Below are 16,391 nucleotides of genomic sequence, written 5' to 3' on the forward strand. Positions count from 1 at the left end.
TTGTGCATGTACTGTCTTCTCTTTTGTATGGAGAGATTAAGATTCCAGAGACATAAAGCATAATTTTTAAATTGTTTGTATTAATTACTGATTAGAATTCTGGACAAGCTATGTGGGAAATGATTTGCACTCCATATATCTTCACTCACCACTTGTTAGAACTTAGAAAAATGAAATTCCTACATGTGATCCACTGTAATGCTGTGGCTTGGAAGATCACATGTGTAAGGCAGAAATAACATACCTAATCATGAATACTTTTCCTTTGAATTTAACAATGGGATCTCTCCCAAGGATTTAGAATGTAAGCTCCCAGGGAGCAGGAACTGTTTCATTTTTATATCACCGGTACCTAGCTTGTTATCTGGCACGTAGCTGGCACTTGGCAAATCTTTTTTGCTGAGAAACTCTTCTCTTAATGATGAGAAGCTTTAGCATTTCCACAACTGTCCTAAGTTTGGTGTATATTCTTCCAACACCTACATCTTCAATATATATTACATTTGGTTCTACTTATTTGATGTATGTTAGCTAAATCTACATTTGATGTGTGAAACTTTCGGAAGAATCAATTCTTTTTTTAGAATTCTTGGTACTCACAAGAATTTGCATTGTCATTTATAATTCTTATCATTCTTAGTTGTGTCATTGCTTATTATTACTATTGTATTAGTATTTTTACTTATTTGATGTTGTCTGTCTACTCATGGGATATATTATCTTATAGTGGCAGATATAAAGAGCTATCAGTTTTTAAATCATAGAAATCACTATTTATTTGATAAGTAACTAAATCATAACTAGAGGCTAAAGTTCTCTTAGGAATAAACCAAGTAACTCTTAAGAATATTTTCATGATTCAATTCATTTCAACAAGCATTTCTTAATTGCTGACTATGTGCATGCCCTATGCTAGGTACTAGAAATAAAAACTAGCAGATGAAAAAGAAATAGTCCCTGTCCTCAAGGAGCTTACTTTCCACTGGAAGGATACAGAATTTAGATTGAATAGTAATTATTTATCTGGAGTGAAATTTTAAAATTTAAAGACAATTTAAAACAATTAGGTCATCAAGAATGGACTAATGCAGGAGGTGACATTTAAGTTTTTCTTTGGATAAAACTATGAAATCTAAGAAGTAGAAGAGAAAAGGCAGTACATTCCAGTTGCTGTGAAAAGGCACAAAGACAGGCTTATTGAATATTACCTATTAGGTATGATTAGTCGATTTCTCTAGAGTGATGGGCATGAAGATAGTAACATGAAATAAGACTGAAATGATAGAATCTAGATTGTGGAGAACTTTACACTCTAAGCCAAAGATTTTGTTTTTTATCCTAGAGGCAAAAGGGAACAATGGATGATTTTCCTAAGATACTCTGGATCATTTTAGTTGTTTAGTCATTTTTCAGTCATGACTTCATGACCCCATGGAGTGTTGGCAGAGATACTGGATTGGTTTGCCATTTCCTTCTCCAGCTCCTTTTACAGATGATGAAACTAAGGCAAACAGGATTAAGTGACTTGCCCAGAGTCACATACCTAGTAAGGGTCTGAGACCAGATCTGAAATCGTGAAGATGAGTCTTCCTGACTCCAGGCCAGGCACTCTATCCACTGTGTCACCTAGTTACCCCCTCACTTCCTTATATTGTAAGCCTTACAATATATTGTAAGCTCCTTTAAAGCAAGGTCTGTCTTTACTAAATGTTTATTGACTGATGAATTGATTGATTGAGAAATGTCCTGGTCAAATGTGTGTTTGAGGAATATCAATTTGGAGAAAGATTGGTAAGGGAAGAAAATGGAGGCAGGAAGACCAATTAAGAGGCTTTTTTGCAGTCATTCAATTAAGATTTGATGAGAGCTGTTCTGTTCAATTCATTTATTGTTTCCCATGCGTTTATCTGTGCCCTGGCTATCTCTATCTTGACTCCTTCCTGTACCAACTCATTCTATACTATTTTCTGTTCTTAAATTCCTTCCCTCCTGGTCCTATCATATATCATGGGCTGCCAAATCTGCAGCTGAGATTTTCAGGACCATCTGTCACCTTGTCTCCTATTTATGTGGTACTGAACAGAGTTGGAAGAAACCACACAACTGAATTGACTGGGTCAACTACAAATTTGTTATCTCATTTCAGTTAAATCCTTAAGGCAAATATTTTATTCCTCCCCTGTATATTTCCATCTGAATTCTCCATAGTGGCTGTTCCAAACCTTTTGGTCCCTCTTGAAGCCTCCCATAGCTCCTCTCTCCCACCCTTTTAGCTTTTAACTTGCCTTTATTTCATAAAAAATAAGACCACTTGCCAAGAGCTCCTTTCTCCTTTCCCTGTCTCACATCATTTCTTCTATCTTTTTCCCTTATCTTTCCTTTCATTCTGGTCTCTTTTCCATACCAAGACCAATCCCTCTGCATGCATCCTTGATTTTATTTCATTCCACTGTTTCTAGCAGATTACAGGCACTATCATCTTCAATCTTTCCTTATCTCTGGATCCTTATTTGTAACCAAAAACATTCCTTTGTCTCTCAATCCTTCAAATACACTCACTAGATCCTATTATTGCCATCTGCCATCATCCTCTATCTCTTTTCCCATTCTTAACTAATCTTCAGAGACTTCTCCATTGGTTGTCTTTGCTTCCTCTGCCCCACTTTAGTAAACCCTTTCTTGTATGACTTCTGACTCTTCTGACAAGTTACAAATCAGCTAATCGCCAAATCTAAGGACCCTTTCTCAATCCTCATCATTCATGACCTTTTTACAGCATGTTGATCCAGTTGAACGCCTACTCTTGTTAAGAGTGTTTTCTTCTAGCCCTCTTCCTATTCATATAAGTACTCCTTTGTATGGGTACTTCTCAGGTTCCTTTGTTGATTCTTCATCCATGTGATGCCCACTTACCTTAGTTTCCCCAAAAGTCTATATCCTGGGCCTTATTTTCATTTTTTGCTCTTCATTATCTATGTTGGTGATCTTACAGTCTTCTGTAGGTTCCATAAGATGACTACATATACAATACTCATCTCTCCCTTGTACAATCATTCATTGTTCCCTTTTGCCTCGAGGATAAAACACTGTAGTCATACATTACAGGTTGCCTTTCAGACATCTGAAACTGGATGATGTGTACATAGCAGAAACTCAAGATGTCAAAAACAGAACTCATTGTCTTCTCCCTCATGTCAATATCTCTCTCCTCTTCCCAATTTCTCTGTGACTTCTTTCTTCAGGAGAACCACCATCCTGGCATCATTCTTGATTCTTTCCTCTTCATACATAACCAATTTGTTGTCATATCTTGTTATTTGTATCTTTATGTTTCCCTTTCTTTCTACCACCTACCACACTAGTACAGGACTTCATCACCACTTACCAGAATTATTGACTTCTTAACCAGTCTCTATGACAAGTCCAGACTTCAATCCATGCTTTACTCATCTTCCAAGTGATTTTTATAATGCATATTCTGACTACGATACTCCACTCACCCACCACCATTAATTAAGCTTTATTATTATTAAGAATAATTATAACATTCTATCTTTGACATTTAGTATTATTCACAATCAGAATCTTTTCTACTTTTCCAATCTTTTTATATTTTATTTATTTAAATTTACTCTATAATCCAATGATATCAGCGTACTCAATTCCATTATAACCTATCTCTCATTTTCTTTACTGGCCTTCATGATGTAATGTCCTGCTTCCTTGCCTCCATCTCTTGGTTTTCCCAGCCTCCATCAAGTCTCAGTTCAAATCTCATTTTTTAACACAGGCTTTTGCTGGTTCCAGTAGGTGCCAATATCTTCTTTCCTCGGATTACCTTCCATGTACTCTGTAGCAAAGGTAGGAATTACAACACTCAGTGTAAACTGGCTATGTAGTGTGACTAAGAGTGCGAAGTCAAGGATGACATCATGGTTTCAGGTCTGGGTTACCATAAGGTTACTGGTTCCCTAAAGAGTAACAGAAAAGTTCAAAAGAATTGAGAGGTGTGGGATGAGGAGAACATAATGAGTTCTGTTTTCATCATGCTGAGTTTCAGATGTGGACAGGATATGCAGTTTTAGATATCTAATGTGCATCTGGTGAAATATGACTGTAGGTCAGAGGAGAGACTAATGCCAAATATACAAATGTAACACACACATATATATATGTGTGTATATATATATTTTTATACACACAGAGACAGGGGCTATTTTTACTTTTCATCATAGTTCCAGTGCTTAGCATAATGTCTGATATGTACTAAATCCTTAACAAATGCTCATTGACTGACTGATATAAATTAAGTGGAGACAAGTAAAGTTGTGGAGATAAAATTACTAAAATTTGGTGGCTATTGTACATAGGAAGTGAGGGAGAAAGGGTCAAAGATGACCCTGAGGCTGTGAAACTGGGTGACTGAAAGAATATGCAAGGTTGGAGAAAGGCTAGAGGTTTCGAATAAAATAATGTTTTCTGCCTGGAACATAATGAATTTGAGAAGCCTTTGGGACATCTGTGTAGATATGTCTATCAGCCAGTATGTAATAAGCATGGGTCTGGAGTTCAGGTGAGAGACTAGATCTACATGTAGAGATTGGGGAAATATACATAGAAATTCTAATTCAACCACTGTAAGGAGCTGGTTAGATTCCCAAGGAAAAAGGGAAGGGGTCCCTGGGTATTGCCTTAGGAAATAGCCATACTTAGTTTAGATGAGTCGGTCAGCAAGCATTTATTAAATAGTTACTGTGTGCTAAGTGTTAGGGATACAAAGAAAGGAGAACAAAATATGATCCATCCAAAGAGAATGAAAAGGAATGATCAGACAGAATCAAAATAGAATAAGGTCATAGGACTCAAAGGGCAGAGTGAGTAGACAGTGGTGAAAAGGGTGATGAACAGTGTCAAAAGAGGTCAGATAAAATGTTAATTTATTTTTAGAAAGCTATTAATTTAGCAGTCATGATTTTTTTTTGCTAACCTTGGATAGAGTCATTTCAGTTGAATAGTGGAGTCAGAAGACTGATTGCAAGGGGTTATGGAGTAGAAAGTAAAAAAAAAATAGAGTTAACATTTATAACTGACCCATTCTAAGAGTTTATGAAAAACAGGAGAGACATAGATAACATCTTAAGATAACAGGACATTCAGATGTGGAATTTTTAAGGATGGGAGAGACCTAGTCATGTCTGAAGGCAGCGGGGAAGGATCCAGTAGTTAAAAACAAAATTCAATATGAGAGAAGAGATGAAAAGATTAATAGTAGAAGCTCATGGACTAGACTGACTCACCATCCATAATCTCATCAGTTCCCTTGTGTTAACCTGTTATCTCTGTGCAGATTACTCACAGACTATATATCTAGCCCTAGTCTTTCTTCTGAGATTCAGTCCTAGAATAGCAGTCACCTCCTGAATATGTAAAATGGACCTTCTGGAGACATCTAAAGCTGGATATGTCCAAAAGAGAATTCATTATCTTTCCCCAAAAACTCTTCTCTTTCTGTCAAGGGCAGTATCATCCTTCAAGTCTTCCAAATTTTTTTTGGCATTATCCTTGACTTCTCCCTCTCCCTCATTCTGTGTATTCAATCAGCTGCCAAATCTTTCCATTTTTGCCTTCGCTGTATTTCTCACAACTGACCCTTGTATTGTGCTTAGCACAGTATCTGGCATATATTAGATGCTTAATAAATGCTTGTTCCCTACTCTTTCCTCTTCTCATAGAACTGCTGCTTTATTTTAGACCCTTGTTACCTCTTGCCTGTATTATAAAAAGAGGCCCTTGATCTCTATGCTGTGTTTCTTCCACTCCAATCCATTCTACACGTTCTTTCGAAGAAATTTCCCTTAAATACAAATTGACTACATGATTTTGTCGTTCAGCCATTTAGAGTGTCTTACTTTCTGTGACCCCATGGACCATAGCACATTAGGCCCATCTAACCATCCCTGCCTCTCAAAGTCTGTCTGGATTCACATATGTTGCTTCCATGACACTATCCATTTCATCCTCTGCCCTTTTCCTTTTGCCTTCAATGTCTCCCAACATCAGGGCGTTTTCCAACGAGCCTTGTCTTCTCATTATGCAACCAAAGTATTTAAACTTCAATTCAGTATTCAACTTTCTAATGAACAGCCTGAATTTCTTTTAAGTGTTAACTGATTTTACCTTCTTGCTATCCAAGGAACTCTCCAAAGTCTTCTCAAGCACAATTCAAAAGTGTCAATTCTGTGGTACTCAGATTTCCTTACAGTCCAGCCATGGAGAAAACATAGCTTTGATTATGGACCTTTGTCATCAAGGTGATGTATCACTGTCTTGCCATGGCAATGGAACTATGAGTTATGCCATACAGGGTTACCCAAGATAGACAGGTCATAGTGGAGAGTTCTGACAAAAGGTGATCTACTGGAGAAGGAAATGGCAAATCATTCCTGTTTCTTTGCTGAGAAAGCTCCATGGACAGTACTAAAATGATAAAAGAAATGACAATGGAAAATGAGCCCCTCAAGTCAGAAGGTGTCCAGTATGCTATTGGTGAAGAGTAAGGACACCTAGAAATAGCTCTAGTTCTAATAAAGCAGTTGGGCCAAAGCTGAAAGGAAGCTCAGTTGCAAATATATCTGTGATAAAAAGAAAGTATAATGCTGTAAATATCAATCTTGCATAGGAACCTGGAATGCAAAATCTATGAACCAAGGTAAGATGAATGTGGTCAAACAGGAGATAAAAAGATTAAACATTGACATCGTGGGTGAACTCAAATGGAAAAGAAAGGATGAATTTAATTCAGGTGATCACAACATATGTTCCTGTGGACAAGAATCCCTTAGAAGAAATGAAGTAGTCCTCATAGTCAATAAAAGGGTGAGAAAAGCAATACTGGGTATAATCTCAAAAATGACCACATATCTGTTTAAATCCAAAGCAAACAATTCAATATTACAGTAATATAAATTTATGTTCCAACCACTGATGATAAAGAGGACAAAGCTAATCAGTCCTATGAAAATTCATAATATCTTCTAGATATAACACTAATATAAGATGTCACATTCATCATAGGGGATTGGAATATTAAAGTAGAAAATCAAAAGATAACTGAAATAATAGGCATTTGACCTTGGTTGTAAAATGAAGCAGAGTAAAGACTAAGTTTTGTCAAGATAACTAACTGGCCATAACAGTCTTAGTTAACCACCAAAAAGGCAATTCTACACATGAACATCACCAGATGGTCAATATAGAAATTACATTGATTATATATTTTGCACTCAAACATGGAAAAACTCTATACAATCAGTTAAAGCAAGACCTTTAGCTGACTATGGATCATATCATAAGCTTCTTTTTGCAAAATTTAGATCATATGATTTCCCCTACTTAATTGACTCCAGTGACTTTCTATTGCCATTAGAATCCCTATGAATTCTGTTTAAGACTGTAAACCTTATATAACTTGGCTGTATGCTATCCTTCCAGTCCCATTATACATCGCTCCTTTTTTTACATTTCCTATACAGATCATCTCCCACTTATATGTCGCTGTGCTGGCCAAACCAAGTCTGAAATGAACTCATTCCTTTTCCCTGCCTCAGTCTCTCTCTTCTTTCACAATGCATTGCAAGTACTATCTTCAGTATAAAGCCTGTTCTGTCCCCAACTACCTTCCACCAAAAACTACCTTGCATTTAACTCTGTTGTATATGCTTGTATTTATTCACTTTATATTTATGCTGCTAAAATTTATATAAGTACTTGTCTTCCACATTAGAATTTAAGTTCTTCAAGGGGATTGTTTCATTCTTTGCATTGTAATACCCAATACTGATTGGTACATAGTAGGTGCTTAATGAATGCTTGTTGATTGATAATTATTTGCAAAGCACCAGTAGACAACTGCTGTCTCCACCAAAGAAATTAACAAACAAAATAAACCACAACAAAAAACATGGGAAACATTTAAATATTGAAAAACCTAGAGAGTTGACCTGGCAAGGATAAGGCTTATCTTTTTATCAGGTAGGTAAGCCAAAAAAGAGAGAGTAATGAATGATTTTGAGGAACTGAATAAAGGAGAATTGGAGAATTCCTCATAAATGGCCTCAATTTTCTTACTAAATTAGGAGGAGGCCTTCTAAAGAAGGTGAAGGACAAGGCAGAATGTGCTTGGAGATTTGAGAAAGATTGGAATAATTTCTGTGAAGAATGTGATAGAGTGAATCAAGATGAATGAAAGTATTGCCATCTGGTGGGCAGGGCCCAGTTATGATTAGATAATATATTTATACTGTACCCTATTCACATTTGACTTTCTCTAGTGGTGAGATGATAGATTATGGGACAATTCAAGGTTTGGATTTGGCAAAATGATATAAAAAAGGCAACGGATTCAAGTATAGCAGAGGCAACTTTGAAAGCTATGTGTAAAGATCAACCATACTGCTTATAATTCATTAAATGGCATTTCTGCTTCTAGAAAACTCATTATAAACAGTACCCTCAAATATAACACTTTATTGAGCTTGGTATCAAAGGCCTTGCATTATAATCATTGGTCAACATGTTGAAGCTATAGACTCGTTTCCTTCCATATTTCATATTAATGATCGTTATAAATTAGTTCTCACATAATTTTAATCAATACCGGACCCAGCATATTTTCACATTAATTCTGTAAACATGCACCATACATTTATCATTTTATACATTATGCCACTTTGAGTTCAATAATATTAATTACTTATTGTAAATATGATAATGGAAATATGTTAGTGGTGTGGAAAATTTTTAATCGCACAGGAACAAATTTTATTGAATGTATAAATGTGCTTTTCCTTTTATTATTAATAATAAGAAAATGGATTATAATGGCAAATGAGTGCACTCAGAAAGTCAATAATTCCTTTGAAACTACAGTAATTTAAAGAAGAGAGTTAACTATAATTAGATTTGGATATCTAAGGTCTAATCACTTTTTATATAAACTTATTAATGAACTTTCACAATTTGATTGAGAGAATTAGAAATATCTGCCAGAAACCGCTATAAGAAATGTAAATAGAATATAAAAGGAGCTACATTTTAGTAACTCTTCTGTGTGGTAATGTTGAATATGTATTTTGAATTTTGCTCTTTTTAGAGGCTACCTACAAAAGTATAAGATTATTAGTTTAAAGCTATTTGTTGTTCAGTTGTGTCTTTGTGACACCACAGCCCATATAGTCCATGAATTTTCTTGGCAAAGATACTGGAGTGAAAAGGCAAACAGAGGTTAAGTGATTTGCTCAGGGTCACACTGCTAGTGAATGTCCAAGGTCACATTTGAACTAAGGTCTTCCTGACTCTGAGCCCAGTGTTTTATTCACTGAGCCACTAGGACTCAATTTTCTTAGTAAATTAGGAAGAGGCCCTCTAAATAAGATAGAGGACAAGGCAGAATGTGGTATAGGAGGTTTGAAAAGGATTGGAATGATTGCTGTGAAGAGTGTGACAGAATAAATCAATCAAAATGAGTAAAAGTAGCTTGAGTTGCCCAGGGTCTCACAGGTCTTGTCTGAGGCTGGATTTGAACTCATGTTTTTCCTGACTTCAGGCCCTGTGCTCCATTCACTGAGCCCTACAACTGTGGTAAATAGCTACTAAAGCTATTAGTTGTGGCAAATGTGAAAAAACTGTCACAATAATAGATATGAGTCACATTCGTCAAGTACCTACTATGTTCCAGGTGCTGTGCTGGGCTTTGTTAATACAAAGAAAGGCAAAAGCAGCCCCTGTTGTGAAGGAGCTCACATTTAAATGGGAGGGGATAGCATGAAAACAGCAATATAAAATCAAGATATATAAAGGGTAAATTGGAGATAATATCAGGTAGAAAACACTAGTTTAAGGAGGATCAGGAAAGGCTTCTTGTAAATGATGGGATTTTAACAGGGACTTGAAGGAAGCTGAGAAAACCAGGTGGTGGAGATTAGGAGGGAGGGAATCCCTGGCATGAGGGAATGATGAAAGTGTGAAGCATTGGAAGATGAGTGTCTCATGGTAGGGTTAAGAGTTAGATATAGAGGAAAGAAAGGTTTAAGAAAACTGGAGGGATGAAATTAGATGCGTATAAAGCACTTAGCCCCAGTGCCTGGCAAATAGTAGGTCCTATATAAAATTCTTATTCCCTTCCTTCTTCTGGGTTCAGCACAGAATTAATTTAAGCCCCTAGATACAAACATTTATAAATGTAGGATTAGGTGCCATATACATGGTGGTGGTGTTTGAGTCATTTCAGTCATGTCTGGCTCTTTATGACCCCATTTGGGTTTTTTTTTTTTTGGCAAAGATACTGGAGTGTTCTGCCATTTCAGTCTCCAGCTTTTACAGATGAGGAAACTGAGGCAAACAGGGATAAGAGACTTGCCCAGAGTCACACAAATAATAAGCTTCTGAGGCCACATTTACACACAGGAAGATGTCTTCCTGATTTCAAGTCCATTGCTCTACCCATGCAACTCCCACCTGCCATATTACTCATGCTTGAGAGAGTCAATTTAAGCGTCAGAATGAGGGATTTAGGTATGATCTAAAAGAGAGTTTTTCCCAGACAGCAATTCTTAAATATTAAAGCAAATTACTAAGGAATCCTGTATCTTTTTTCTTTGGTGTTCTTTATAAATGGTATCAATATTTATTTTGCTGAGAAGTTTTGGAGGTTGTCTTGCCTAATAGGGAGGGACTGTTTTTCCTGACTCCTATTTTGCCCCAGAATAGGGCAAAATAGACAAAACTTGCTAGGAATAAGTCAAACCTTGATGGTGCATAGATCAAGCACTAAGCCTGGAGCCAAGAAGATCTGAGCTCAAATCCAGTCTCAGAACAAACATAGCCTTAGTTATGTTACCCTAGGTAAGTCACTTCACCTCTATCTGCCTCAGTTTACTCATCTCACTTCCTAGGGTTGTCGTGAGAATCTTAGTAGGTGTCAGAAATATAGTGGGTGCTATAAAAATGTTAACTATTATGATCAGTAATAATAGTATAAAGAGCGCTGATTCTGGAATCTGAGGAATTGTGTTTAAATGCCTGCTCTGCTGCTTGTGCCCTCTGTGACCTTGAGCAAATCACTTAAGCTCTCTAGATCTCATTTCTTCATCTATGAAGTGATTAACTTGGATTCAATGAGCACTAAGATCCTTTTTGGCTCTAAATCTCTGATTAGGTTCTTCTGAAGTTTTTCTTTCATGATGTTTCTGGCAAAATATAAATGTTTCTACTTGCTTAATGATGTTCACACATGAAACCTTAATTTAATCATACTGTTTTAAAGAAAATCAAGAAAAAATAAATGTTAGTGGATTGTGTGGTCTATGTATATAGTGTGTGCACTTTTTATATAAAAATGATGAAGATGGCTATGATAATATTTTATTTATAGAAAAATGTCTAAAATTATTAGTACTGATTATAGCTATGGCACTGTAAATGCTGAAGGTCTCCCAGTTTTGAAGATATGGGAGCATTCTGCATTTTTAAACTAGAAAAATATTAGAACATATTTTAAAAATTGATTAAAAACACTTAATTTTCTTCTACATCACACCCTCTTTATAGATGATACTAATTTCCCCCTGTGGTATTAAAGGAGGATTTTTTAAAAATCGCAGTTCTTGGGAACAAACATGGCATAGAGTTTGAATTTTTATGAATACTAGAAATATGGGACAAAGGATGTGGGTTGAATACATAATGACCTTACAGAATGTTTTGTATTTCATTTTAGTTCCTGGCAGTTAGCTATTTATAGTATTGAGATATTATACTACACAAGACCAATGAATATTTATTCGAATTATCATGCAGCACACAAAATCCTTTTTTGCCTTCTAAAAATATCATATAGGTGAAGGTAAAAAAATGGTAGATATATCAGTGTTGAAATAGGAACTCTGGATGCTACAGATACTTTATGTGCATATTGTTGATAGGCTGTTGTAATTTTTTAAAATAATTTCCTACTTTTGATATGACTATCATTCCAAAATTTTTTTCGTGATCTGTGAAGGCATCTAATTTACATACTTTCCAATATTTAATCAAGCATCCCAACACCAACTGACCTACTTCATTCTTCAGTGTGAACCCTATCCTCCTCATTGAACTAATCTGATATTTAATCGATTTGCTTCCTTTTCCCAATTCACAATACCCACCAACATTACTCAGTGTGCTCCTTTCTTCCTATCTTTCTGGAGTAGACCTACTCTCTACAAGTAGCCACCAAATACCTATTTGGGACCTTGAAAAAGGTCCCTAAGTTTTCATGACCTTCTTCCCTTGTAAACTGGGTCAATAATTTGATCTTAAAAATAATCTTTATCCCATCAAGTTTTTCTTTTGCTTATATCTTGTCCACAGCTTCCTTTTTTCTTAGAAAAGCAACAAACAAACAAACAAACAAACAAAGAAAAAACACTAAGATCCTATGCGTATATCCTTTCAGTATTGTTCATTTGGTGATCAAATGTCTCAGAGTTCTTCATTCTCTTTAAATATATTGGTCACAATATATCCCATGGGCATGGGTGATGTTTTAAAAAAATATATATTTTTGATTTTATTTTAATTGGTGGATCATTACTGCCTCTCAGAAATATGTATGATATGAAACTTGCATTTGGAAATAAGAGAACAATTTTAAAGAATGATAGTGATGGCATAGGTGATATAAGCATTAGAGAAGGAGTTTGAATTACTATAGAATAGAGGCAATTCCACAACAGTGAAGCCAAGTTCAAGTTAATGAATCCATTTTTAGGAACAGTCTATTTATTTTCTTCTACTTTCAATATCACTTTACACAATGTATCTTCTAAATCTCAATATTCTCAGGATTACTGTGGTTTTAGAGTTCAGAGCAGAGGATGTAATTAAGGCAATTGCAATAATTGACCTTGAAGAAACAATACATAGTTGTGCCTTTTCCATTTTGAGAAAGTAGCTATGTCTTTTTGTTTGTGTTCTTTAGGTGACTTGGATTATTACTGGCTGGATCCTACAACGTGGCCCAGTAGGGAGACTTCTCCTATAAGTTCGGTAAGCAACAGAGTTAAATGGACCTTTCAACCCTCAGTTAAATTTCTGACTGGTCATTACCCTTGCTCTAAGTAATATATCATAAATATTTCTATTGTTCTGCCTCATTGTAAAACTTTTAGCAAGCTAGGAAATTTAATTTTTCTTAATTTAAGGAACTAAGTATGTGATTTTGAAAAACCCCATTATCACCAAATTCTGTATTTCACAATTTTAAAGTAAAAGATGGTCCTTAAGTAGTTAGCTCTAGTCATTTAATCCATTAGTTGTATGAACTCTAAAAGCCAAAATATTATTTAAAAAATCAATGTTTTTGAAGCAAACAGGAAAATAGATTTTACACATTTAGATTAATTTCATTTCAAAGGTGTCATTCTGTTACTGATGTTATTAATTATACTGAGTTTGATAAATGTCTAGTGCAAACAATATGTAAATTAAATTTTAATAAAGCTAGAAACAAATCCCACTCATATAAAGAATTTCTATTAGACTTCTTTTAGCTGAGGTAGTCATAATTACGTTGTGCGATGTATATTAATTCTCCTCATGTGTGAAAAATACATCAATATGTCCATATTTTCTTTTATTCCCACTTTGAATAGCATCCTGTAACGTGGCAACCATCTAAAGAGGGTGATCGATTAATTGGACGTGTTATTCTTAACAAGAGAACAACCATGCCCAAAGAATCAGGTGCACTATTAGGATTAAAAGTAAGTATCTTATTATTGGATTTAAAAGAAACTTCTAAGCTGCATTATAAATTTGGTTATCCATTATCTCTGGCACTAATTTTGATTTTTAAAAAAGTTCCTTAATTCTGCCCTCCTTCCTAAATTATGTTTTCTATGATGAAACAGTATGTCCATCATGTTTCTTATATCAAAACTTCTAGGAAATTTAAAATTCATTTCATTTTAGCACATGAATGCATTAAGAAAATACAATAAAATGAAGGAAGTAAATAATATTTTCAAGCAAACGTATCTTGTCACGAAATAGTAAATTATGTAATGTTAGATGAAGGGGATACTGTGCACCTTCCAGTTCTATTAAATTCTTCCAGGTAACATGAAAATATCACTTAGTTGCTGTTTACCTTCCAACTAGCAGCTATTCTGTCACATCTGTGGGAGGTGGGATGGGAAGCATGAAGCTTTACTAGTTGAGGAGCAGGTGTGAAGTCATTTTCAATAATTTCAGTCATCGAATGTCTAAGATTATGACAGTAGGAAATGACCAGTATCTTTAAAGTAAATCATGTATGTATATGCGTGTATATGTATATATAGTCAAATGTAATTTCAAAAGCCTATATCCATGCAAGTAATCAGATTCATGTCTTACCAATCAGTATTCTTGAAATTATGTGGTTTGTTGTTCCTTAAAAATGAACACTAATAAATTATGTTTGCTATTAAGGTTATGATCATTGTTTTATTGGCCATTAACCTTCATTGCTGGGGGTTGGTAGTTAGAACCCCCTGCCAATTAGTTTCCTGGGGAAAGGTTTTCTGGATCCTTGAGGATTTCTTTTTTGCTCCCAAATTTAGAATACAAAAGGTCCATATTTAGGAAAACCACAATGTAATTTAAATAAATTTGTTGTCATGTGGTGATACGATCTATAAGGGAAAATGTCAAGCACTTGGCAGTATTATAGAGAAACACCGACAAATTAGTGTGAGGTATATAATGATCAAAGCTCTGACTAGTCATTTTCATCTCAGGATTGGGAGATGGAGGGGAGGAAAGAGAAGACCTGGAGAAAGACTTAGGGAGAAAAAGACCTCTATTAGACACAAAACCCTGTGGTGGCAGAAGGGAGGATTGTGGGAAAGAGACTGCTGTTGGAGTATATAAGAAAGGATCAGCTAGGATAGGGTAGGGGTGCAGAAGTTTGGGTTCAGTTAAAAGCTGCACTTAAGGACCTAGAAGGCACATGTGGCCTCCAGGCTGCAGGTTCCCCATCCCTGATAAGGATTCCACCTGGACTTCACCTTCAGGGTATTTGGGCACACAGAGCTCATTCTTCCTTGGTTGTGGTCAGGACAGAGGTGGTCTGTCATACGCTTTAAGAGAAGGGAGAGGGGGTTGGTTGAGGTCCAGTCTCCAGATATTCTAGATAACCAAAATTTCCCTCTTGGCTATTGGTCGTGTTTGGGTGAGGGAGGTAATTTTGGGTGTGTGGGGTAGAGTCAGAGAGACATAGAGACAGAGAGACAGACTCCAGAAGAGGGGAGAAAAGGGCCCAGGAGTGCTGAGGAAGGAAAGAGTTGTGAAATGAGGTAAGGGGAGTACCACTGTGGTTTTTAGTTAATGGTTCGGGTAACTATAAGAATTATTTAGCAGATTTAGTGGAGAGAAAACAGTCATAGAATAAGGAACATATAATTTTGAGCTCTATTTCTATCATATATTTTTAGTACGATGATAAGAAAACCATATTTATAGTCTCAAGGAGTTGCCCAAGGAATTGAGCCGTTAAATGTCTAGCCCATAGTCCCATAGCTAGCATATGTCAGAAGTGGAAACTGGACCCCTGACTCCAGTCCAGCACCATGCCAATCAACCAGTTATTACTGTCTTGATAGTTTTTAAAAATTCTTTCAATACAGTTTACTAAACACCTAGTCTAAGGTAATGCATAGAGTAGGGTAGGCCTGTCTGTCAGGAAGATGGGTTCAAGGCTTGCCTCTGATACCTACTGACCGAGTGATCTAGCAAGTCATTTAATCTCTCAGTGCCCCCCACTCAGGCAAATCTCTCAAATTATATATCACCAGCATTTGTGCAGGAGTTTCCTCATTAGGAGCTCTTCACATTTCAGAAACCAAAGGTCTGGAAGAAACAAAAATCAGCATATACAATTAGTAATAGATCCTATAAGAATGAGCTTAAAAGAAATTCACTAGACCCATAAATAAGTAAATTAAATGATTACTATTTGACTAGCTTAAAGGATCTGCGTGTTGATTTTCCACTGTACAAACTACTTGCTTTGCTTAGAGATTTACAGGAAGCAAATGAAGAGAGCTGCCTTTTGTTGTAAGGTGATTTTTCATGAGGAAAGTAAATGCCAAATTCTTACCGTTGTTTTTATTGTTGTTTTTAATTTAAGTAATAATTTTTTAAATTATTTTAAAAACCAGATAAAAATCAAACAGCATAATACTTTCATTTCATATCACTGAAGCACCTAATTAATTAAAAATAATTTCATGTGAGTTATACATTAGTATAGAATATAGTTTAACTGATAAGCTTCTATTGCTATACTATTAGAATCGGAACCTTAC

General features: G+C 35.6%; 1 protein-coding gene across 7 annotated transcripts in view; it reads left to right on the forward strand.

Moving 5' to 3' along the window:
- RIMS1 (regulating synaptic membrane exocytosis 1) overlaps positions 1 to 16,391 on the forward strand; it is a 717,070-nt gene that overhangs the window by 466,382 nt on the left and 234,297 nt on the right. For all 7 annotated transcript variants that reach the window (XM_072642596.1, XM_072642598.1, XM_072642588.1 and 4 more), the window contains 2 exons: positions 13,022 to 13,089; positions 13,695 to 13,805. In XM_072642596.1, the coding sequence (XP_072498697.1) occupies positions 13,022 to 13,089; positions 13,695 to 13,805 (179 nt within the window). The remainder of the gene's footprint in view (positions 1 to 13,021; positions 13,090 to 13,694; positions 13,806 to 16,391) is intronic.

This window comes from Notamacropus eugenii, chromosome 2, assembly GCF_028372415.1.
Source record: "Notamacropus eugenii isolate mMacEug1 chromosome 2, mMacEug1.pri_v2, whole genome shotgun sequence".
NCBI lineage: Eukaryota > Metazoa > Chordata > Mammalia > Diprotodontia > Macropodidae > Notamacropus > Notamacropus eugenii.